We start from the raw sequence: 21089 nt of genomic DNA, 5'->3' as shown, positions 1-21089 counted from the left end.
CCATCCAGGAAGGAGAGTGGGAGATAGATCTGACGCCTCCCTGGGACAGGTGGGCCAGCCTGCCACAGCTCTGTGGCATTCAGAAATGAGTGACGTCGAAGAGGTGTCTTTCTGGTCACCAAGCCCACTAAATTTGCAGATGATTGCTCTGGACTCAAGGTTATTTAGCTTTTTGCTTGTGAAATTAAGGGGTGCCCAGGATTGAAATGATTCCTTGCAAGGAGCCCTTGTCTTGATCTTATCCATGCCATCAGTACTTAAGTCACTGACTAATTCATTCGGTACCACCTTTAAAAATTGGCTTGGACTGTAAAACAAAAGCAAAATACAACAACCCAGTGACAGAGGGAACAGACTTGAATAAAGGCAATTAAGCATCATTTCATAGTATCTAATTCTCCAACTTCGCGATTCAGATCACCAAGTTCAATGTGCAAATCTCTAACTCCTTTTGTAGAAGCAGTTCCGCACTGCAATTCTTTTCCTTAATCTTTGTCCTTGCTGTTTCTCCCTAGCCTATAATTTCTGGAGCGTCGTCTGTCGGGGGAGGTAGGGAGGTGATTTTACTGCACAGCAAATTATCATAATTAGCACAAGCTGCATCCGTAATGAGCTCATTCTTGCCGCTAAAAACAATTCCATTACCTGATAAGACAAATTTCCCAGGTCTGGAGACACTGAAGAAACTGAGGGTGAGGGTTTGCACGGTTGCTTGGAACAACGGGGGGCCTTTTGCTGGGAGAGTTCGACTTCTCTAGCATTTGTGGTCACTTCTTGATCTTCCCGTGTGAGAATCCCCCCAAAGGCCAGGTATTTCAAGGGCATGGCCAGGTCTCTTGGCCTCACTCCCCATCCCACAGAGTGGTGACAGGCTGGCTCTAAACAGGATCTCAATCACAGCTTTAACTTTGCTCCAGCAGGGCCATGAGGCAGATCTCAACTCTGTGGTTGGTTTTTATCCGGCTGTGTGACTCTGCACACTTTCCTTAACCTCTCTGAGCCTCAAATGCCTATTTTGTAAAACGAAGACAACAAAGCAGCTCACTCAGTAGTACCATTGGTTATGAAGATGAAGAGATTAGGCAGGTAAATCTGGTCCACATATGCTCAGTAAATATTGTTGTCAATTACCATTGAGGTAAAGGGACCCGGGAACATTGCTGACATAGGTTGGGGATGGGGCGTTATGTCTTTGAGCCCACACAGCGAATTATTCATAGAAAACAGTTCAGAACTGGACTCCTGCCCACTAATAAAATGTTCTTCACTGCTGTACATTTCTTCCAGGGATTCTACCCCACGAGGTAAGCAGAACATGTATGATTGGCCAATAATAAAAACAGAAGCAGTGCTAATGTCCTCCCTTATGTCAGGCTCTTTCTAAGCCCTTTGCCTGGAATAGCTTAGTTAATTAGTATTATTATAAACCGTTTCCTCTTGCAGATGAATAAACTGAGGCAATCTGCTCAGGGTCACACCGACGGTAAATGGCAGAGCCAGAACTTGAACCCAGGCAGTCGGAGCCCAGAGTCTGCACACCTAACCTTCATGCCACACTGGTTTGTCCTCTGCGGCCATTGTCACAGTAACACGAACCACTGCTGAATGAGCTGTGGTTTCAACATCAGATCAATTCAGAAAGGAAAGAGACAAGAGGATAAACGAGAAGCCCGGAAGTGTAATAATGTGATAGAGCCAGGATAATGGGGTTCAGGATGCTGAGAGAGGGCTCGGGCGGGGCGGGGGGCTTCACACAGGCTCGTGCTCTGTGACCACCGGTGATCTGGAGGAGAAACTCAACCACTCCCAGCCTCAGCATTCTCTTATAAAGTGATGGGTCCTTCTTCCCGAGGTTGAGAGGATTAAACAGAATCGTGCACACAAAGGGCATGGCAGCTTGCTGGCACAAGACTCACGGCTAACCTTGGCCAAGCTAAACGCTCTAGAAAAGAAAAACAACAACAAATCAGGGCCCCTGGGTGGCTCGGTCCACTAAGCCCCTGACGCTTGATTGGCTCAAGTTGCGATCTCATGGTTTGTGAGTTCCAGGCCCGCTTCAGGCTCTGAACTGACAGTGCAGAGCCTGTTTGGCACTCTCTCTCTCTCTCTCTCTCTCTCTCTGTCCCTCCCCTGCTCTCTCTCTTTCTCAAAATAAATAAATAAACGTTCCAAAAAAAAAAAAATAGAAAGGGAAAACACCAAAAAAGCAGAAGTTAAAAGGTTTAATTAAGGCCAGAGACTGGAGGCCCTCATCTGCCTGCCCTGTCCCCAGGCCTTGCTCATCAGTCCGTCTCCCACCCCAAGGGTTTCAAGAGCTGGGGTCTTAGCTCATTTCCCAAAAGGCCTCTGAGTTCCTCAAACAAGTTGCCCCCCCCCCCCCGCCCAAGCCTCTCCCCCAACAAATTCCCTGACATTCCCCCGCTGCCCAGCCCTGAACTCCACAAGTGTGAGCTATCATTTGATAGGAGGACCCCACAGGCAGAGTCCCCATGTGCCCTCTCCTTGAAAGCCTCTCTCTTTTTTTTTTTTTTCAACTGATGGGGGTGGACTTGGCAGGAAGAGTGGGGTGTACAGTCTTCCAAAAGTAGGCTCCCCTAAAGGAGCCTAATGTGTCCTGAGCAACATTCCATGTTCGTATTTGGATTCAAACCAGATTTGTTCGGATTCTCCAAAGGCTGAGAGGGAACGTGTAGCCCTAACTTTCCTGACCAGCCTGGGGTACCATCGGGAAGGGCCACCAGGCATTCCATGGTCTGGAGGAGCCGAACTCCCAGCCCCAAGGTCCTTTAGGCCTCATTTCTGGTATGCGGTCTCCTCAAGGTCACACCAAGGGCAACTCTTGCCAGGCCTCTCGGTCAGGCTGCGGAGGCCCCACGGGGCCTCAGGGTTGGGGCTGGGAGCCCAGGGACCTTCCCTTCAACCCCATTTTACCTAAAGCCACTCCCATTGGCTTAAGCGCAACGCAATTTTGGTGACTGCTTATTTTTCAACCCATTTGCCTAAAGGGCATTTTTTATTTATTTTATAATTTGTGTGCACATTAATCACATCTGTATCTGTGTGAAGGTTGAGGTTTTATTTTCCTTGGTTGTCCTTTTTCCTTATTTTTTCTACTTGTGAACACTTTGAGGACCTTTTAGCCAATGTGTGTATAAAGCTTTCTATGAAATTTATTGTCACCAAAGCAGCATTTTATTCAAAAGCTACCTCAGCCCCCTGCCCAGAAGGTGCCAGTCCTTTTCATAAAATATAAATTACTAAGGTCCTTCCTCCTAACCCAAGGTTTGAAACTTTCTCTCTAAAGACCAGATAGTCCTTCTTTTTTTTTTTTTTATGCTTCCTGGACCATCTGGTCCCTGTTGCAAATACTCAGTTCTGCAGTTTTAGCAGGAAAATGGCTTTAGACAGTATGCAAATGAACAAGTGTGGCTGCGCTCCCATAAAACTTTATTTATAGACACTGAAATTTTAATTTCATATAATTTTCATGTATCATGAAATAGTATTCTTCTTTGGACTTTTGTAAAAAACCGTTTAAAAATGTGAAAACTATTTTAGCTGGAGGGCCATACAGACACAGGGGACCCTCCTTGGCCAACCCCTGCCCTAAACAACACGTTAACCCAAGGGTCAACCCAACATAGGATGCTACAATGTTAGCCGGGATCTAATCACAAGTGATGCATTTTGTAAGTTATTTGGGTCATGCAGGTGCCCTCTTTTCCTTTTTTCTTTTTTTTTGACAGAGAGAACGAGAGAAAGTGAGAGAGGAGAATGAGCAGGGGAGAAGGGCAGAGAGAATCTTACGCAGGCTCCACACTCAGTGCGAGGCTCGATCTCACAACCTTGAGTGTAGGAGGCGGATGCAAGACCCTGCCCGAGCACACGGCGAGGTTCGGCCTGCCGGCCTCTAGTGCTCCCGCCCCCCGGCCAGATACCGCGATGAGTGAGCGACCAATGCGAGGCCATGGAATGGGTCAGCCCTGCCTCTGCCAGCCTATCATGAGCTGCCGCGCAGCTGGGCGGCAGGTATATATGGGGGAGCAAGCAGCGGGGAAGGGGGGAAAAGAAGAAGGAAGAAAAGAACGAATAAAAGTCTCTGCAACGAATCCCGGTGTCGTCAGTTCTTCAAACTGCGGGCAGTTTGAGCGGCTTCGGCACTTGAGATTATGACCTGAGCCAAAATCAACAGTCACATGCTTAGTTTGAGCACCCAGGTGCTCAAACAGGTGCCCTCTTAAGTGAGACCTCTCTGGAGGCTCTGGGAAACAGAACCTCCGTGCATCCAGAGCACAGGACATAGTCCAAACCCACGAAAGGGAGCAGGGCAAGGCGATGTGGAGCTCAGATTTGCTGGAAGAAAGGCTGTGACTGGTGGAGAGAAGACTGGGACAAAGGCCTGCAGGGGCTTTTCACACCCTGCATCACAGTTGAAATCTAATTTAGATGAAAATAGATGCACAGAAATGAAATGTGCGTGTGAGGCTTTCATCGCTAAGTTGTGGACCCTGTGTTGATAGCTTCGCCAAATTTACTCTTGTGGCTGGAAAATAAAGATGTTTTTTGAAATTTGATTTTGTGGTTTTACAAATTGTTTTAGCTCCGCAAATAGGGCAAACCCCACTTCTGATCTGCCTGAAACAAAAATAGAACATTAAAGTGTTTAAGATTCAATCAAAGGCTTGCCGTGAGCGGCACAATATTAAAATAACAGAAAAATCAATTCAATTTTTATTTTGAACATGATTTGTCGCAAATAGCGTTCTAATAGATAACGCTGATTATATGGTAGCCGATGTAATTTGTATATACCGAGCTCCATGCCTTTGTCAGAGTCATCATTAAGAAATTTGACACATATGCCGGAGAACAATAAATGTCAGCTGAAATATATACCAGTTAGATATAAATGCGCCGCTGAAACGCATGATGCTGGCACATGCTATACTTATAAGTAATAATATGCAGCCTAAAGTAGCTTGCGTTTTCAAACAAGAACTCTTTATGTTGTCATTTAAAATATCTCATATTTCTGAAGGTCAGGAATAAATGGCACCATTAGCATTAAAAGCTAGTAAAAGGAAAAGTAATTTGTTGTTCATTTAACATAACATTTTACGAAACAGCTTTGTAAAGGACTCATTATTTTTCCCCTATGGAAGCTGAGGAGACAAGAGGGAGACGCCTGGTTCCTAATGGAAGGCTTTGTATCACACCTCTGTCGCCATTAAATCTTGATTCTGTGAGATCTTTGCAGGCACTACGTGGTTTGTGCCTGGGCAGGTAAGCGCTAAGAAAGGAAGCTGTCTTTACTGGCTCTGGTCTCTGCTGGCTCTGGCAGGTGCTGCCCGGGTCCCGGGTTTTGTCCTCCTCAACAGGGCCTTTGGTATAAGCATGACAGCATGGCACTGGGGACAAGTGTCAGGACTGTCAGAGCCTGAAGATGGAGGGAAGATGTGATGGATGCAGGCTCCTGAGATTCAGAGGAGGGAGGAGTCTCTTGCTGTGTGTCTTGGGAATAGAGGCAGATGAATGGGGATTTGAATACATATCCAGACGAGGGACCTTCTTGGGGTCAGAGAAAGGACTCCGTCACCATTCACCAGTAGCGCCTCCTACCAGCCACATGTTCTGAGCTCCAAAGTACTGTCACCCCCTAATTCTGCATTTTTTTTCTTTTAAAATTAGGTCCAAAATGAAAACTACTAAAGAATAGCATTGATCGATCATCACCAAAACTACCATGTGGAATTAGCAAAGATGAACTTTTTCTCATGTGTGCCTGATGTCCTATTGTCATGAAAAATAAATGACACGACTGATCAGGAAGGATTCCAAATGGTCACGTTTTGATATTTTGTACCACATATACAGTGGGTCCCAGCATTTTGTGAATAAAAATGTATGTAAGGAACAAAAATGTACATAAGGGGCGCCTGCTTGGCTCAGTCGGTTAAGCTCAGGTCTGACTTTGGCTCAGGTTATGATCTCACAGTTTGTGAGTTCAAGTCCCGCATCGGGCTCTGTGCTGACAGCTCAGAGCCTGGAGTCTGCTTCAGATTCTGTGTCTCCCTCTCTCTCTGCCCCTTCCCCGCTGTACTCTGTTTCTCTCTCTCTCTCTCTCTCAAAAATAAATTTAAAAAAATTTTTAACGTATGTAAATAGTAATTTCTGTATCTAAATGGTATCTTATCAACCCTGGTTTTTGTCCTCAAGAGGGCATTTGGGGCACCTACCCAAGCTGACGTATATGGACCCTTCATTACTTTTTATTGCTAAAGTTATATTTTGGACATTCTGATGGTTGCAGATGTCAGGTTGTTTGTTTCATTTATATTCTGCTCTTTACCGGCAAAGGTAACTCTCAAATACGTATTATTCAGACTTCCCTTTGTGCGTTGTCTGCTCACGTCCCTTTGTCCATTTTTCTATTGGGCTGTGCTTTCCATTATGTTTGCTGGATACTAATTCCCTGTTGTGTCCTCTTCAAATGCGTTCTCTGAGGCTACACTTGTCTTTAATGTAGGTCAGGGTGTCTCTGTGACTCTTGAGAATAACTCAGGCCTGCCTTCTCTTCCTGCTTCATTTATTGGCTGTTTATCATGGGTCAGGCATTGTACTAAGTGCTTTGCCTGTTTTATCTTTCTTTTTAACTTTTTAAAACATTATTTATGTTGAGAGAGACAGAGAGAGTGCAAGCGGGGAGGGGGGGGGCGGGCGGTGAGAGAGAGAGAATCCTAAGCAGGCTCCCCGTGGTCAGTGCACAGAGCCTAACACGGGGCCCAAACTCACAAAACTGTGAGATCATGACCTGTGCCAAAGTCGGACACTTAGCTGACTGAGCCACCCAGGTGTCCTGCATGTTTTATCTTATTTGTCACAGTCACCCTGTGCCAGAGGGCAACTGTCATTCCCGGGGAGGCATTGAAGTTGGAGATGTGAAGTAACCAGCCCAGGTGGTTGAGGTAGAAAGACAGGACACTGAGGTTCAAAGCCAGCTCCTCCCTCCTGCAGAACTGATTATCACAGAGTGAGAAGTGGTAAAAGATTAGCAAGTGTCCTTACAAACTCTTAGAAGGAAACATACATAATTCTCAAGCCTGACTGGAACCCGCCCTGGGAACTTTAAAGTACTGGTGCTGGGCTCCACCCCAGAAATCCTGACTGGTCCAGGGTGTGGCCTGGACATAGGGTTTTCTGTTAAAGCTACCCCGTCGCAGGGCACCTGGTGGCTCAGTCAGTTGAGCACCAGGTTCTCGATGTCGACTCGGGTCATGCGTGGTTCATGGGCTCAAGCCCCCCTCGCGTCGGGCTTGTGCTGACAGAGAGGTATCTGCTTGGGATTCTCTCTCCCTCTTTGCCCCTCTCCAGCTCATGCACGTGTTCCTCTCTCTCTCTCTCTCTCTCAAAATAAATAAACTTAAAAACAATTAAAGCTACCCAGTTGATTCTGATATGCAGTCAGGGCCATGAACCTCCGTTCTATAATTTGTAGCTTTACTGACATCTAGGTGGTCTCATAGGTCTCAGATATGAACCTATTTCACTGCACCAGACCAAGATATTAAATGTTCTATTGGGTTTCCAGAAAAGAATTTAGAAAATACAAAGACAATAGTCTAATAAAAAAAATCCCAAGGTATTGTGCTCAAGCACGTCTACAAATCGCAGGCATCCCTGGGAAGGTGCTCAGAGCTCCTCTTGGAATCTCGGGCTGAATCACCCGCAGTGTTCTATCACAACGCTGTTCTCAGAATTGCTAAATGAAGCTGTTTCTGGATTCTAAGAATTGAACGGGAAATACCACACCTCTGGCCTGACAGGTGCACCACATACCACCACGTTCTATGCCCCGAAAGTAACATCCACTACATATCAGCAGCCTTCTGATCACTGGGGTCCCAGGAGCAAGTGGGCGGGCTGGCCAGAGGTGTGGGGGGCCATGCGTGGGCAGAAGTCCAGGCTGGAAAGACCATACTCCACAAAGGCCCCCACTGCTCTGCCCGGGGTGGCACTGAGACCCCCAAGATCTGGGCACAGACTCTGCCTGCTCAATGGCCTTGAGAGATGACCATGGAGACCAGTATCTGGCTCAGGAAGGAAAGCTGGAACCTGGGCGTGGCTGCGCAACCTGGCCTTGACCTGGTGTGAGTTCGGGTGCTTAGATTCCCCTGGGAAGCCCCTTGGATTACAGCACCTGGAGAACCTTCTGTGTAGGAGCTGGGTCCGGGTTGGCTTGGGCACCTGCCATGTGAGGAAGGTCCAGGCCCTTCAACCGACTTACCGTTTCTTCCCAGGGAGAAGGGTGACTTGGTTAAATATCTGCATTTGGTGGAATATTCCAATTTTCTTCATTTTAAAATGCTTTTAAAGTAAAAGTGATATAGTGGCACGTGGGTGGCTCAGGCGGTTGGTTAAGCATCCGACTTCAGCTCAGGTCACGATCCTGCAGTCTGTGAGTTCGTACCCTGCGTCAGGCTCTGTGCTGACAGCTCAGAACCTGGGACCTGCTTCGGATTCTGTGTCTCCCTCTCTCAGCCCCTCCCTGACTTGTGCTCTCTCTCTCTCTCTCTCTCTTAAAAATAAATAAATATTTTAAAAATGTTTGAAGCAAAAATGATATGAAAAAGATGCCTAGAGTTGGCAAACAACTTGGACAGTTTACAGAGAAAGAAATGCAAAGGGCCACTCAAAAGGGAAAAGATGCTCACCCTCGTTCATAATAAAACAAACACAGATTGCAATTTAAGGAAAAGGACCTTACCGTTACCAAATTTACCCTACCAAATTCAAAAAAGGTCGGACAATTCACCGTGTCGGTAAGGCTGCAAAGCGCCCTCCTGTTAGAAGGAACCGTATGAAATTACCAATATTTACTTTCTTGGCCCACAAGGGTGGCAATTTCATATGGCTCAGCCGATTGTGGTGTTGAGTGAACTGTAACTGGTGTGGTGGCTACAATGGGCAATCTGGCAATCCCGACCCAAAGAGATGCATCCTGAACATTTACCGGGCAGACTTTTGTCAAGTAAAACAACCACAAAGGATAGTGGCTCTGCATGAATATTCATAATGGGAAAATTTTGGAAACACTCCTAGGCCCATTAGCAGAGACACCGCGCCCCGTGCATCATCGGTGGCATCTCTGAAACTGTAAGGAGAATGAAGAGGCTCTTCCTGTACCATTGGAGACGAATATCCAATGTACTGATAATGCACAAAGCAGTGAGAACGGTATCTATTGTATGTGAACATTCGTTTGAAACGTGGGGGGGGGGTTGGCTGTTTGAGATGGGCGCACACGTGTGGGCATGTAGAGTATTTCTGGAAAAAGAAGGAAACTGTGCTTGTCTCTGGGAAGAGGAACCAGAGACTTGGAGGGTGAGGGTGGACAGAGACATACCTTGTGTAAGAATACTCTTTCAGATCTTTTGCATTTTGTACTATGTACATGTATTAAGTTATTTTAAGCCCCTTTCCCTCCAAGGCCACAGGCAAGCTTTAATCTCAGTAACAATTGCCGCTGAGTTCCTCCTGCTATAGGCCGTCCTTGCCCGGGGTCTGCTTCCTACCCTGCATGTTAAAAGCTGGGTGAGCAACACAAGGGAACAATGATGACCTCATCCAATAGGACAGAAATTCATTGTCTAAGGAAAGGAAATACCTGAGAACAGGCCACACCTAGTGCCTTGAAAGAGAGAGCAGAGGAGGGGGGGGGTTCAGGACTCCCTCTGATCAAACCCGTCTCGCGAATCATGTCTGAAATGTGACCTCAGAACATGGAGGGGGTCAAATTAACACCTCAACGCCAAGCCGAGGGCATTAAAGAATTTATTATCACAAAGATATGAGAGTGCCGCATTTTTAACAAGGGTAAAGAGACTGTAAAACATCTTCTCGCACCGTGCTGTTGCCACAAAAATTAGACCTGCGGAGGAAAACATGTTCAGCATGAGGCTCATTTGCTTGTGGAAACGTGACCTCAAATGCGTAAACAGCAGTTAGCCAGCGCCCTGGAATTCAGATCCCTTTGACTGGAAGGCTCTGCTAGACCAGGCTGATTTCGGGGTGGGGGGGGGGGTGCGGATTCTAAGCAAAACCACTCAAAGAACATCCTCCTCCCCTGTGGCTTCTTAATGAGCAGAGAGTGAATCAGCTGCATCCAACCCAGGATTTTTTTTTCTTTTTTTTCTTTTTTTTTGAAATCAAGAGAATCTCTGATGCACCTGCATCTGTGGGCCTGACAATTCGTCCCCAGGGGCACCCTTGTTAGCTCTTCATATGTGGCTTCTGGGAACATAAAAGGCGGCAGCCATTCCAGAAAAAGGGTCTGGCAGTTCCTCTAAAAGTTAAACCTAAAGTTATCTTATGCCCTAGAAATTCTGCTCCTATATACCCAAGAGAAATGAGAATGTATGTCTACACGAAAACTTGTATACAAGCAGCATTATTCATCATAGCCCCAAAGTAGAAACAACTCAAATGTCCATCAACTGACTAATGGATAAACGAAATGTGGTCTATCTGTATAATATTATTTGGAAGGAAAAAGGAATGAAGTACAAACACATGTTACAACATGGATGGGTCTTGAAAACATGATGCTAAGTGAGAGGAGCCCGTCACAATGGACTACGCATTACGGGATTCCATTTCTACAAAGTGTCTGGAGCAGGAAAATCAACAGAGATAGAAAGGAGACCAGGGCTGGGCAAAGAGATAAGGAAATTAGCGGGTGATGGTTAATAGGTATGGGGTTTCCTTTCGGGGTAATGAAATCTTCTAAAATTGATCACATGATGACTGTACAACTCTGTGAATATGTTAGAAGTCATTGAATTATATCCTTCTCAAGGGTTAATTGTATGCTATGGGAATGATGTCTCAATAAAGATGTTTAAAAAAAAAGATCATGAAGGATTGTCACTCCTGAGGGACGAAGCCTGGTCAGGTTGGGTCAGCCACCGAGCCATGAGATGCAGGGCACTTCTGGTCTCCTCCAGCCCTCGAGATGTCTCTGGCTAAAGTAGGATGGTTGACCATGCCAGCCTTCCCTCAGGGCTCAGCTTCAGAATGTAGCTCCTTGGCAAGGGGTCCCTTGTGTGAGGTGGTGACTTTGGTACTTGCAATATACAGTGCGTGGCTGTACTGTACTTGGCAACAATAACTCCACCCAACCCCCACCTCACTACTGTGAAATCCAGACAGTTCCACAATGCATTCTAACACCCGGCCTGACGGATCTGGCTGTTGTGAGCAGGATGGGATTGGCTGTCAGAAGACCCGAGTCTACGTCTGTTCTGGGCTTGATGCTCGTGCTCTGCTCTTACGTGTACAAAGTCATGACACAACCACAGTGACGTCTGGTCCTTCCAACAACATGGGGAGGAATCTAGAATACTAAGGTTTACAGCTAGCACAGTTAAGTGGTGCAGCTGAGTAAGATCTTGGTGCGTGTTTTTGGAAACATTTTGGGGTCCAGTATTCTTCCCTCCAGCTTCCCTATGTGGTCTTGAATCTCCGTATCTCACTTTCCTACGAGGGCTGTTGAGAGGTGATATCTAAGCTTCCTTTAGACTCCAACATCCTGTTATTTTATGATGCTTTTCTTTGAAGGCGGCCTTCTTTCATTCTGTATTTAAATTTTTTTTTAGGGAAGCCTGAGTGGCTCAGTCGGTTAAGCATCTGACTTTGGCTCAGATCAGGATCTCACAATCTGTGAGTTCAAGCCCCACATTGGGCTCTGTGCTGACACCTCAGAGCCTGGAGCCTGTTTCAGATTCTCTCTCTCTCAAAAATAAATGAACATTAAAAAAGTTAAAAATATTTTTATGTTTATGTATTTATTTTGAGAGTGAGCGTGAGTGGGGTAGGGGCAGAGAGAGGGTGAGAGAATCAGAAGCAGGCTCCGTGCTGTAAGCCTGGAGCCCAGTGCATGGCTTGCTTGCACAAACAGTGAGATCATGACCTGAGCTGAAATCAGAGTCCATCATTCAACCAACTGAGCCACTAAGGCGCCCCTTTGCATGTTTCAAACACAGTTAGGTCTTCTCCCTGCAACCCCCACCCCCCAACAAGTAAGATTCTGTTCCCTTGAATAAGAAGAGATCGCCACTGTGAGCTAGATCCTAACCCACCCCCTATCCTTGTCATGCCAGAGTCTTCAAACAAACTAATTCACATTAAGGATGGCACCCTAACTGGAATTAACTTAGCAATTTCCTACAAGTTCTTCCCAGGCATTTTCCTCATTGTTTGAGATAAAATAGTCTCATGTTGGCCTGTTTCTCAAATTTATGCCTTAAACTAACCGATGCCTTGCTCCTGCCAAGTTCAATTTGGCCTGAGAAAAATATCTGATTTTTCAAAATGAATCAGATGGATAGACCGGGGGTTGGGGCAAAGGGGGAGGCTGAGATGGATAGTTGGGTACTGGATGGCTGGATGGCTGGATGGCTGGATGGCTGGATGGCCAGAAGGATAAAGAAATGGATGACTGGATAGATGGCTGATGGATAAATGGATGGGTAAATGGTTAAGTAGGTGGACAGAAAGGGATGAACAGATGAGTAGATGGTTATGTAGACGGGTAGGTGGGTCACTGGATGGATGGATGCATGCGTGGATAGATTGATATGTAAATATAGATAATACAATGTTTGTGGCATAAGAGATACTCACTCCGTCCCATTTTCACCACTTTGCACTGTGATTTGCGAAGCCCCCAGCTTGGGCCGGAAAAGATTGATCACATGGTTGTTCCAAAGGAACTTAACCTTCTGGATTTTTCCAACTTTGAGGTCCACGTCAATGTCACGCATATGACTTGCATGTGGTTGGAGGGATCCTCTGAAAGCACAGACATAAAGTGTTATATGCAACAATTTGTTGGTTTTCTGCAAATACCTTGAATGACTTCATGTCCGTCCAGGGGCTGCTAAAACACACATGTATTTGTGAAGAAAACATCTTCAAAAAATATAGAACTGTAGATTTGTACTGTCTAAATTTGTCCTTAGGGGAAATCAAATATTTGGGGAAGCATATTAACCCTATGATTACACTACAGGACTAATTAATCCACTGTTTTGTGTTTAAAGATGCATGCAGAGGTCTTCTGTTAGGATTTCAGATGGAGAAGAGAAAGCTGTCAAAGAACTTTAACTTAACATGAAAAGTGTTACATAAAAGTCAGTACACAACCAGGATGTAATTCTGTAGTACAGTTACGTATTCATACAACACCTATTTACCAAGCACCTCCTATGCCCAACAAAAGCTAGGTGCTGAGGTTACCAGAACAAGAAGAAGCTCCGTATGTATGTATGTATGTATGTATGTATGTGGGGGGGGGTAGAGGGGGGTAAAGAGTGTATGTGCTGTCACGATTCACCACATAAACGACCTTTGAAGAATTTGATACCCATTAAACCTGAGTCAGAAAGCAATGACTGACACTGCAAAAGAAGTGAGAACATATCTGATTTTAAATAGTTAACTTCCTCTCTCTGGGCCTCGCTTTTCTCACCTGTAAAATGGGATGGCTGGATTAGATGCTACGATTTTCCTCCAGCTCTGAAGCTCTGGGACTCACTGGTTCTGTCTAATAGATGGCCAGATTTATAAAGCAGTTTATACCCAATCTCCTAGAAATGCTCTTTTATGAAAAGTAGGACCACTTCACTTCACTGTCGAACTTACTTGAAAATTTCATATTGTTTGGAGTTTCCATTACTTCCATACAAAGCAATCCTGAAGTACCCACTTGTTTTCTGTTTTCCAGCCAGTGTGACCGATACCCTATGTCTCCAACCTGTCCAAAGACATACAATCAGTTCAGTGAATTCATCTTGTTAGTAAAAAAAATCACCCCATGGAAGCATTCTTCCTCCCAGCTCTCAATCTCCCCAGGACGCCAGGTAAGGGGGGAAGGTGACAATGGTTTCTTTCATTGAAGTTGAGTCTCAGACACTCAGATTCCAGGTGGAGGTGAGGCACTCAGGGGCAAAAACTTTATAGTTCAGCACAATCTCTTGCCAATTGGCACATCCTGATGGATAAGAGACAGCCGCGGGGAGCCTGGGTGGCTCAGTCGGTTAAGCGTCCGGCTTTGGCTCAGGTCATGATCTCACGGTTTGTGGGTTCGAGTCCTGTGTCAGGCTCTGTGCTGACAGCTAGCTCAGAGCCTGGAGCCTGCTTCAGATTCTGTGTCTCCCTCTCTCTGACCCTCCCCTGCTCACACTCTTTCTGTCTCTCAAAAATAAATTGGAAAAAAAAAAAAGAGAGAGAGACAGCCACTTCCTGCACGTGTGTGCCCGAGGTTCACATCATCACACGGAAGGGTCATCGGGACAGGGAGATGTTTGCATATCGGGATAAATCACCTACTCCTCTCCTCTAGTTTCTCACTACTTTCACATGCAATGAACTATTTAAATTTTTCAATGTTTTTTAAAAAAAGAAACACCCAAAACCTTCATCCTTACCTCATCTACCTGTCCTACATCTCAAGTTTTTCCTTGAGGTAACCATTTTGATGTCTATACTGACTCAAGTCCAGTGGTTCTCAATCAGGGGTGATTGTGCACCCCTGGGGACATTTGGCAATGTCTAGAGACATTGCTAGTTGTTGCACCAGGAGAGCGGGGTGCTGATGGCATCCAGTGGGTAGCAGCCAATGGGTAGCAGCCAAGGGTCTGTTGAATATCCTGTAATGCATTACAGCCCCCAGCCCCACACCAACAAATTATCCAGCCCCAAATGTCAGTACTGCTGAGGTAGAGAACCCTAGCCTGGAGCTTTCCGTGAGCGTTTGTACATACACGGGTACGTTTATAAAAGGATATCTAGACTTGTTTTCCTTCCACAGTTATTTTGTGTTGTCTCCACCCATCTCCCCCCCCCCCCCGACTGATTTACCACCCTTCTCTGTCCTGCTTTGTGTTCTGGAAGGCCACCCCCGACCAGGGATCTTTGCCGCTGCCTTTCTATGGAGTTCAGCCAATGAGAGGCTGTGTGGGAGCTGGGGAAGCCGGAGGAGAGGGCGGAAGCATCTCTCGCGCTCCCGGTGGTCTCCCACTCTATACCCGGCGTCTGGTGGTAATTCCCTCCCTCCGTGACAGCCTGCCATGCCAGGACCCCACGGCCACCAGACTCTGGGTGCCTCAGCGGCCCTTGTTTGTTCCTCTGACCCTGCCCATGCCTCTCAGAGTGGATCCTTCAAACAGGTCTTCAGCTGAACCACTGCGATGAGTTCTCTCCCCTGTCGGGCCCCTGGCTGATCCATGTTGTATTGCATTTGTTGTTTTCATACGTGTCGTTTGCTACTTGCCTATTTCACATATGGTGCTTCACAGGATTTCTCTCTTCAATGCATAGAGCTCTCTCTATTTATTTATGTTAAATGTTTATTTTTCATTCATTTCGAAAGAGAGAGAGAGAGAGCATGAATGGGGGGTGGGGTCAGAGAGGAAGAGCAGAAAGAAAGAATCTCAAGCAGGCTCCATGCTGTCAGCACAGAGAACCCGACTTGGGGCTGGATCTCATGAACTGCAAGATCGCGACCTGAGCTGAAATCAAGAGTTGGATGCTCAACCGACCGGGCCACCCAGGCGCCCCTCTTTTTGCTTTTAATGGTTAACACGGTACTTGGTTGTTCACCAGTTGGCGGACATCTAGGTTTCTCATCACTAAACTTTTAGCGCTAAATACAATGCCGCAGTGAACGTCCCCAGCACGCCTTCTTATGCAAGCGCTTTCCTAAGCCACGCCTGAGGAGTGGAATGACTGGCTTGAAGGAATACACACATAAGACTTTATAGACGCTGCCAAACTGTTATCTTTCCTAAATATTGTGAGGATTACATGAGATGCTACATGTGAAAGTGTTTTGTAGAGTGCGATAGTTTTTTTTTTTTAATTTGCAACTCCCTTGGGAAGCAGCTTCTATTCAGCTACCCTGTGTCATTACTTATAACAAATGAATCTTGTTGATTTCACTATCTTGTACCTTTCTTGGTGAGAAATTGGGCAAAATAACAACACAAACATGGTGTGTGTGTGTGTGTGTGTGTGTATGCACATGCATGTGCATATGCATGCACGATTGTGTCGGGCACTCCTATGACAGATAATCACAGTGACCTCTTGACTTACAGTGACTTTGCCCCCCATGATCCTCTTCTGTTAATTGATTCATGCTTTTTGCCACCAGGGTGGGTGAACATGTGAGCAGCCTGTCCCCATCCTTGCACTCCACTGACCAGGATTATTGGCTAAAGGGGTAAACACAAGGGGAGACAATACCGTTCTATTGTATTCTGTTACAGCTAAGCTGGCTGGAGCTGTGTTTCTGGCCATTGCTAGCAGGGCTACACCTTTCCAAATTATTCGCAAGCGTTGTAAAAGAGTAAAATGGAAACTTACGAGTAAAGTTACCACTGTCTCCTGTGTTCAGGAAAAAGGTTTGTCCCACAGCTCTGGTTTTCCCCTGAAATTGGTCAGCATAGTGTCCCATCTGGGGGCATCCTTCAGCTGGACAAGGGAAACAGCTACCCTAGTGAAAAAACGTAAGTTGTTTGTTAGTGCTGAGCTTTGACTCACTCACTCACTGAAGCAAGCAAGTAATTCATCTTCCAATCTGTCCTCATGTTTAGCTACCCATGCAGCCATCCGTCCCCCATCCATCCTCTCATCTACCCACCCATTCACCTACCCATCCAGCCATTCTCCCGCTCCTCCGCTGACATGCATGCATCCATCTACCCATACATCCATGCATTTATCTTCTGAGTCATGCATAGAACTGTAGGAAGCCCTGCTGTGTACCCAAAGAAGTACCCAGAAAACCTGAGTAGCGTTGGGTAGACAAGTCATATCTGTGAAGCAGTAGTGTTAACATGTGGAAGGGAACTGGAAGACATCTTCCAGGAGAGTAAATGGGACAGCTAAGTTATTCCAAAGAGCAGAGGAAGAGCAGATCTATGACCAGCTTCACTTGAATGTGAATTATATAACTGACCCCTGTTTGATGTTCCCCCAAATGGTAGTTCATTCACTGAGCCTCGAGGAGGTGGTTTGCTCTGTTCAGATCAGACTAATGTTTTCTGCTACAGTGTCACGGGTCTTCCGTCCTTTGCCTTCGCCATGCATCTTCCATGCTGTGTGGAGCTATTTTGCACTTTGGAAAGCACTAAGACACACGCTGCAGGCTGTGGCTACTCTTATCCAGGCCCCAAAAGTAACTAGCACAGACAGCCAAGGCTGTGCAATAAATACCCACAGACCCTAGGGGCTGAACACACTGTCCTTTTGACCTTAGTTCAATCCAAGCATGTTAATTTTTCAAAATTAACTTTGAAAGGGAAACATGTGAGTGTAAATATATTTTTACATTTACATTGGAGAAAAAAGTATTTTGCAACTTCAAACTTTTGCAACCCTGGGGTACTGCCCGACTCCGGTAAGAAGCTCACACTTTCCCACTGGCTTGTCGCTGTGGAATAATGTCACGTCGCAGATCACTTAGGGGAAATGGCACTTCTCTAGTGGGGAAATCTGGAAGATTGGTTTTGAAACCTTCAACAAGTCATCAAACTGTAAGTCGTCAAATAATGAGGCAAAGTGCCACTAAACAAATGGCAGTGCCTCTGGTTGTGACACACTGAGGAGTCAACAGCACTCAGTGAATCATGAAGAAATAACCAGATGAGCTCAGGTGGGATATTCTGCCAAATACTCAGCCTGGAATCTTCACAGCTGTCAATGCCTTGGAAGAAGAGTGCAAGAGGCAGAGCTGTTCTGGATTAAAGGAGACTAAAAAAAAATAAATAAATGCAATGCAAGATAAAGAAGGGAAGAAAGGAAGGGAGGGAGAGGGGCAGGGAGGAAAAGAAAGTGAGTAAAAGAGGGAAGAGGAGAATCAAAGAAAGAAACAGAAAGACGACCTGGAGGTCATGATTTGGACATCTGGAACTCGAATATGGACTATATGTTAGAAAACATTAGTGTATTAACTTAACAATTTCTTGAATGCTGTTCTATAGGAGAATGCTCTCATTTTCAGGAGACGGATGCTGAAGTATTTCTGAGCAAAGTCCTAATGCCTTGAGTTTGCTTTGACATCATTTAGAAAAAAAAAGTACTAGTACATATAAACATAAAGAGTTAACAATCAGTGCATGTAGGTGATGGGCATACAGTACTCATGTACTCTTCTTTTGACTTCTGTGTAGACTGGGAATTTTCCAGAATAAAAGGTTGGATCTAGGGAAGGCCCAGCAGGCAGGTCCCCTTTTGCTCAGTCTATCCCGGGGAGAGGAAGGCTCTAGAGGCTCAGCATGTCCAGTACCTCCTCCCATTAGTCATGAGGCTATAGCTCCACTCTGTTCCACGTCACAGGGACAAAGCCTGTCCTCCCGCAGCCCTGGGGTCACCTACCTCCTGAAACTCATTGTAGGAGGCACACGGGTAGCCCAGGAAGCCATCAGTGTTGGTGATGCTGCTTGAGTAATACTTATAGCTTCTTAGGTGATTGCACGCCACAAAGTCCCGGGTTCCTGAGGAAGCAAAAGCCATGGGTGCTCACAGGACACATTTCACTTTCGAAGTCTGAACCGTTGTGACTGAGCAGGAACCCCTCCGCATTTCACAGATGGGTTTCACGGCGCAATGTGAAATTTCTATCACTGACTTTGCCGTACTTCGGGGCAAGCAGGAAGTCTGGGGACTTGTTTAGGAGTGGCGGTGGCCAGAGTCCCTTCCTCTCCTCACCACTGTGGCCATTTGCCAAGAAGGTCCTACTCAAGGGCCAACAAGGGTTGGGGAGTGAGAGGTGCCAACAAGCACCTTTGTCAATGCTCTGGCGGCTGGGCATGGAACGTAAAGGAATGATGCGGGCTGGGGACTCTGTAGGGGGCAGTGAGAAATGTATTTGCAGAGAGAGAGGGACAGAGACAGTGACAGAGAGAGACACAGAGAGAGAGAGAGAATAGCAATTGCCTCTACAGGGATCCTACATGGCCCAGCCCCTTGTATGGTAAAGGACGAGACTACTTGTTCCGATTTTTCGTGAGAAGCCAGCATCTTGACTATGGAAGTCTTTCTATGCCTAAAGGATTAGCAGTACATTCCTGCTTTTAAAATAGTCACTGTGGGGGCACCTGGGTTAAGTGTTCGACTTTGGCTCAGGTCATGATCTCACAGTTTGTGGGTGTGAGCCCCGCATTGGGCTCTGTGCTCACAGATCAGAGCCTGGAGCCTGCCTCAGATTCTGTGTGTGTGTGTCTCTCTCTCTTGCCCCTCCCCCGCTCACACTCTGTCTCTCTCAAAAATAAATAAACATTTAAAAAAATTTGAAGGGGCACCTGGGTGGCTCAGTTGGTTAAGCATCCGACTTTGGCTTCAGGTCATGATCTCACGGTTCATGGGTTCAAGCCCCACGTCAGGCTCTGTACTGACAGCTCAGAGAGTCAGAGCCTAGAACCTGCTTCCGATTCTGTGTGTCCCTCTCTGTCTGCCCCTCCCCTGCTCATGATCTGTTTCTCTCTGTCTCTTAAAAATAAATAAATGTTAAAAAAAATTTTTTTAATGTAAAATAGTCACTGTGAGGATCAATCACATACTGCTTGTGGGTTCCATTCTGCCCGCTGGCCAGGCCACAGAGTTTGAACTCTGGACACACTGGGTGAGCCTCTCACGTGAAACAAGCTTATTTGTGCCTTTGGCCCTAGGTTGAGAAATTCTTTCTTATAATTCCAGGCACAAGGTAAAAGCAATGGACAGTATGATTACTGTGGCCTCTGGCCACTCTTCCACCATATCTAATTTTATGTTACTTTATTTTATTTATTAGAGAGAGAGCAAGCAGTAGGGGGGGGGGGAGAGAATGTTAAGCGGGCCCAATGTGGGGCTCAATCTCATGACCCTATGATCACAACCTGAGCTGAAATCAAGAGTCAGATGCTTAACCAATGGAGCCACCCAGGCACCCCTCAGTGCATTTTATTTTTCATCATTTTCTTTTCTTTTCGTTTTTATGTCTTTATTTTATTTTGAGAGACAGAGACAGAGACAGACAGACAGAGAGTGATTGGGGGAGGGGCAGAGAGAGGGAGACACAGAAACCAAAGCAGGCTCCAGGCTTCGAGCTGTCAGCACAGAGCCCGACATGGGGCTTGAACCCATGGACCATGAGATCATGACCCAAGCCGAGGTCAGCTGCTCAACTGACTGAGCCACCCAAGCGCCTCGATCATCATTTTCTTTAAATCAAACTCTTCTTGTTTGGAAAATTGTTTTTTCACTTCTCCAGCTCGTGGTACAAAACTTCCAACGAAGTGACCAGCAGAGACACCAGACATAGCTGGGGGTCACTTCTGGGGGGTGTGGTGGGGCTTCACCCACCACTCGTGGAGAGAAAGGCATGTCTCCCCTTTGTGTCTGGAAAGCAGTGATGGGAAGAGCCCCCAACAGCTCTGGGCTCCCCGTGCCCAGAGACCTCCTGCAGGGGCTGGTTCCGCGGGCCCCGCCCCAGACGACAGAACCCGTTCCAGACTTCACTGTTTCTTTCATCCCACATGGTGGCTCAGGGGTCTCAGCAGAGGGGGGCAAGGAGATTTCAGTGCTCCTTCGCCCAGCGCCTGGGAGACTCGGGGCTCCACACAACAGACACACACTCCAGTGTTCATGGGCTTATTCACTGGAAATCGCCTCTTTTGTTAAGCCTGGGCTCCTATGATGTGTGGCCTGCTTGTCACCTGTGGGAGGCTGCAGCCCTTACAGTGACTCTCCGGGAGCTGAGCAGCCGCAAGGTCCCTGAAGTTGGAATTGGCAGGTGCAGAGCCAAGAGGGCGTTAAAGCACCACTTTCTGTCAGCGGGTGCTGGCTGTGGCTTTAGCAGTCAGCACAGGGAATATAAACAGGTGCAGCCGCTCTGGAAAACAGTGTGGAGGTTCCTCAAAACACTATCGATAGAACTCCCTTATGACCCAGCAATAGCACTGCTGGGGATTTACCCAAGAGAGACAGAACTGCTGATGCATGGGAGCACATGTACCCCAATGTTCATAGCAGCACTGTCAACAATAGCC

The 21089-nt window shown here is 46.5% G+C and overlaps 1 protein-coding gene across 1 annotated transcript in view; it reads right to left on the bottom strand.

The window, feature by feature from the left end:
* Positions 1-9813: 9813 nt before the first annotated feature.
* The window catches only part of LOC115273722 (pancreatic lipase-related protein 2-like), a 23153-nt gene continuing 11877 nt past the window's right edge, over positions 9814-21089 (bottom strand). Inside the window, exons 9-13 of the mRNA XM_029916944.1 lie at positions 18439-18557; positions 16426-16555; positions 13702-13813; positions 12682-12849; positions 9814-9928 (exon numbers count right to left, since the gene is read on the bottom strand). Coding sequence (XP_029772804.1) covers positions 9865-9928; positions 12682-12849; positions 13702-13813; positions 16426-16555; positions 18439-18557 — 593 coding nt within the window. The 3' untranslated portion in view covers positions 9814-9864. The remainder of the gene's footprint in view (positions 9929-12681; positions 12850-13701; positions 13814-16425; positions 16556-18438; positions 18558-21089) is intronic.

Source organism: Suricata suricatta, chromosome 2, assembly GCF_006229205.1.
Source record: "Suricata suricatta isolate VVHF042 chromosome 2, meerkat_22Aug2017_6uvM2_HiC, whole genome shotgun sequence".
Classification (NCBI taxonomy): domain Eukaryota; kingdom Metazoa; phylum Chordata; class Mammalia; order Carnivora; family Herpestidae; genus Suricata; species Suricata suricatta.
This window is presented reverse-complemented; position numbering and strand designations above follow the sequence as displayed.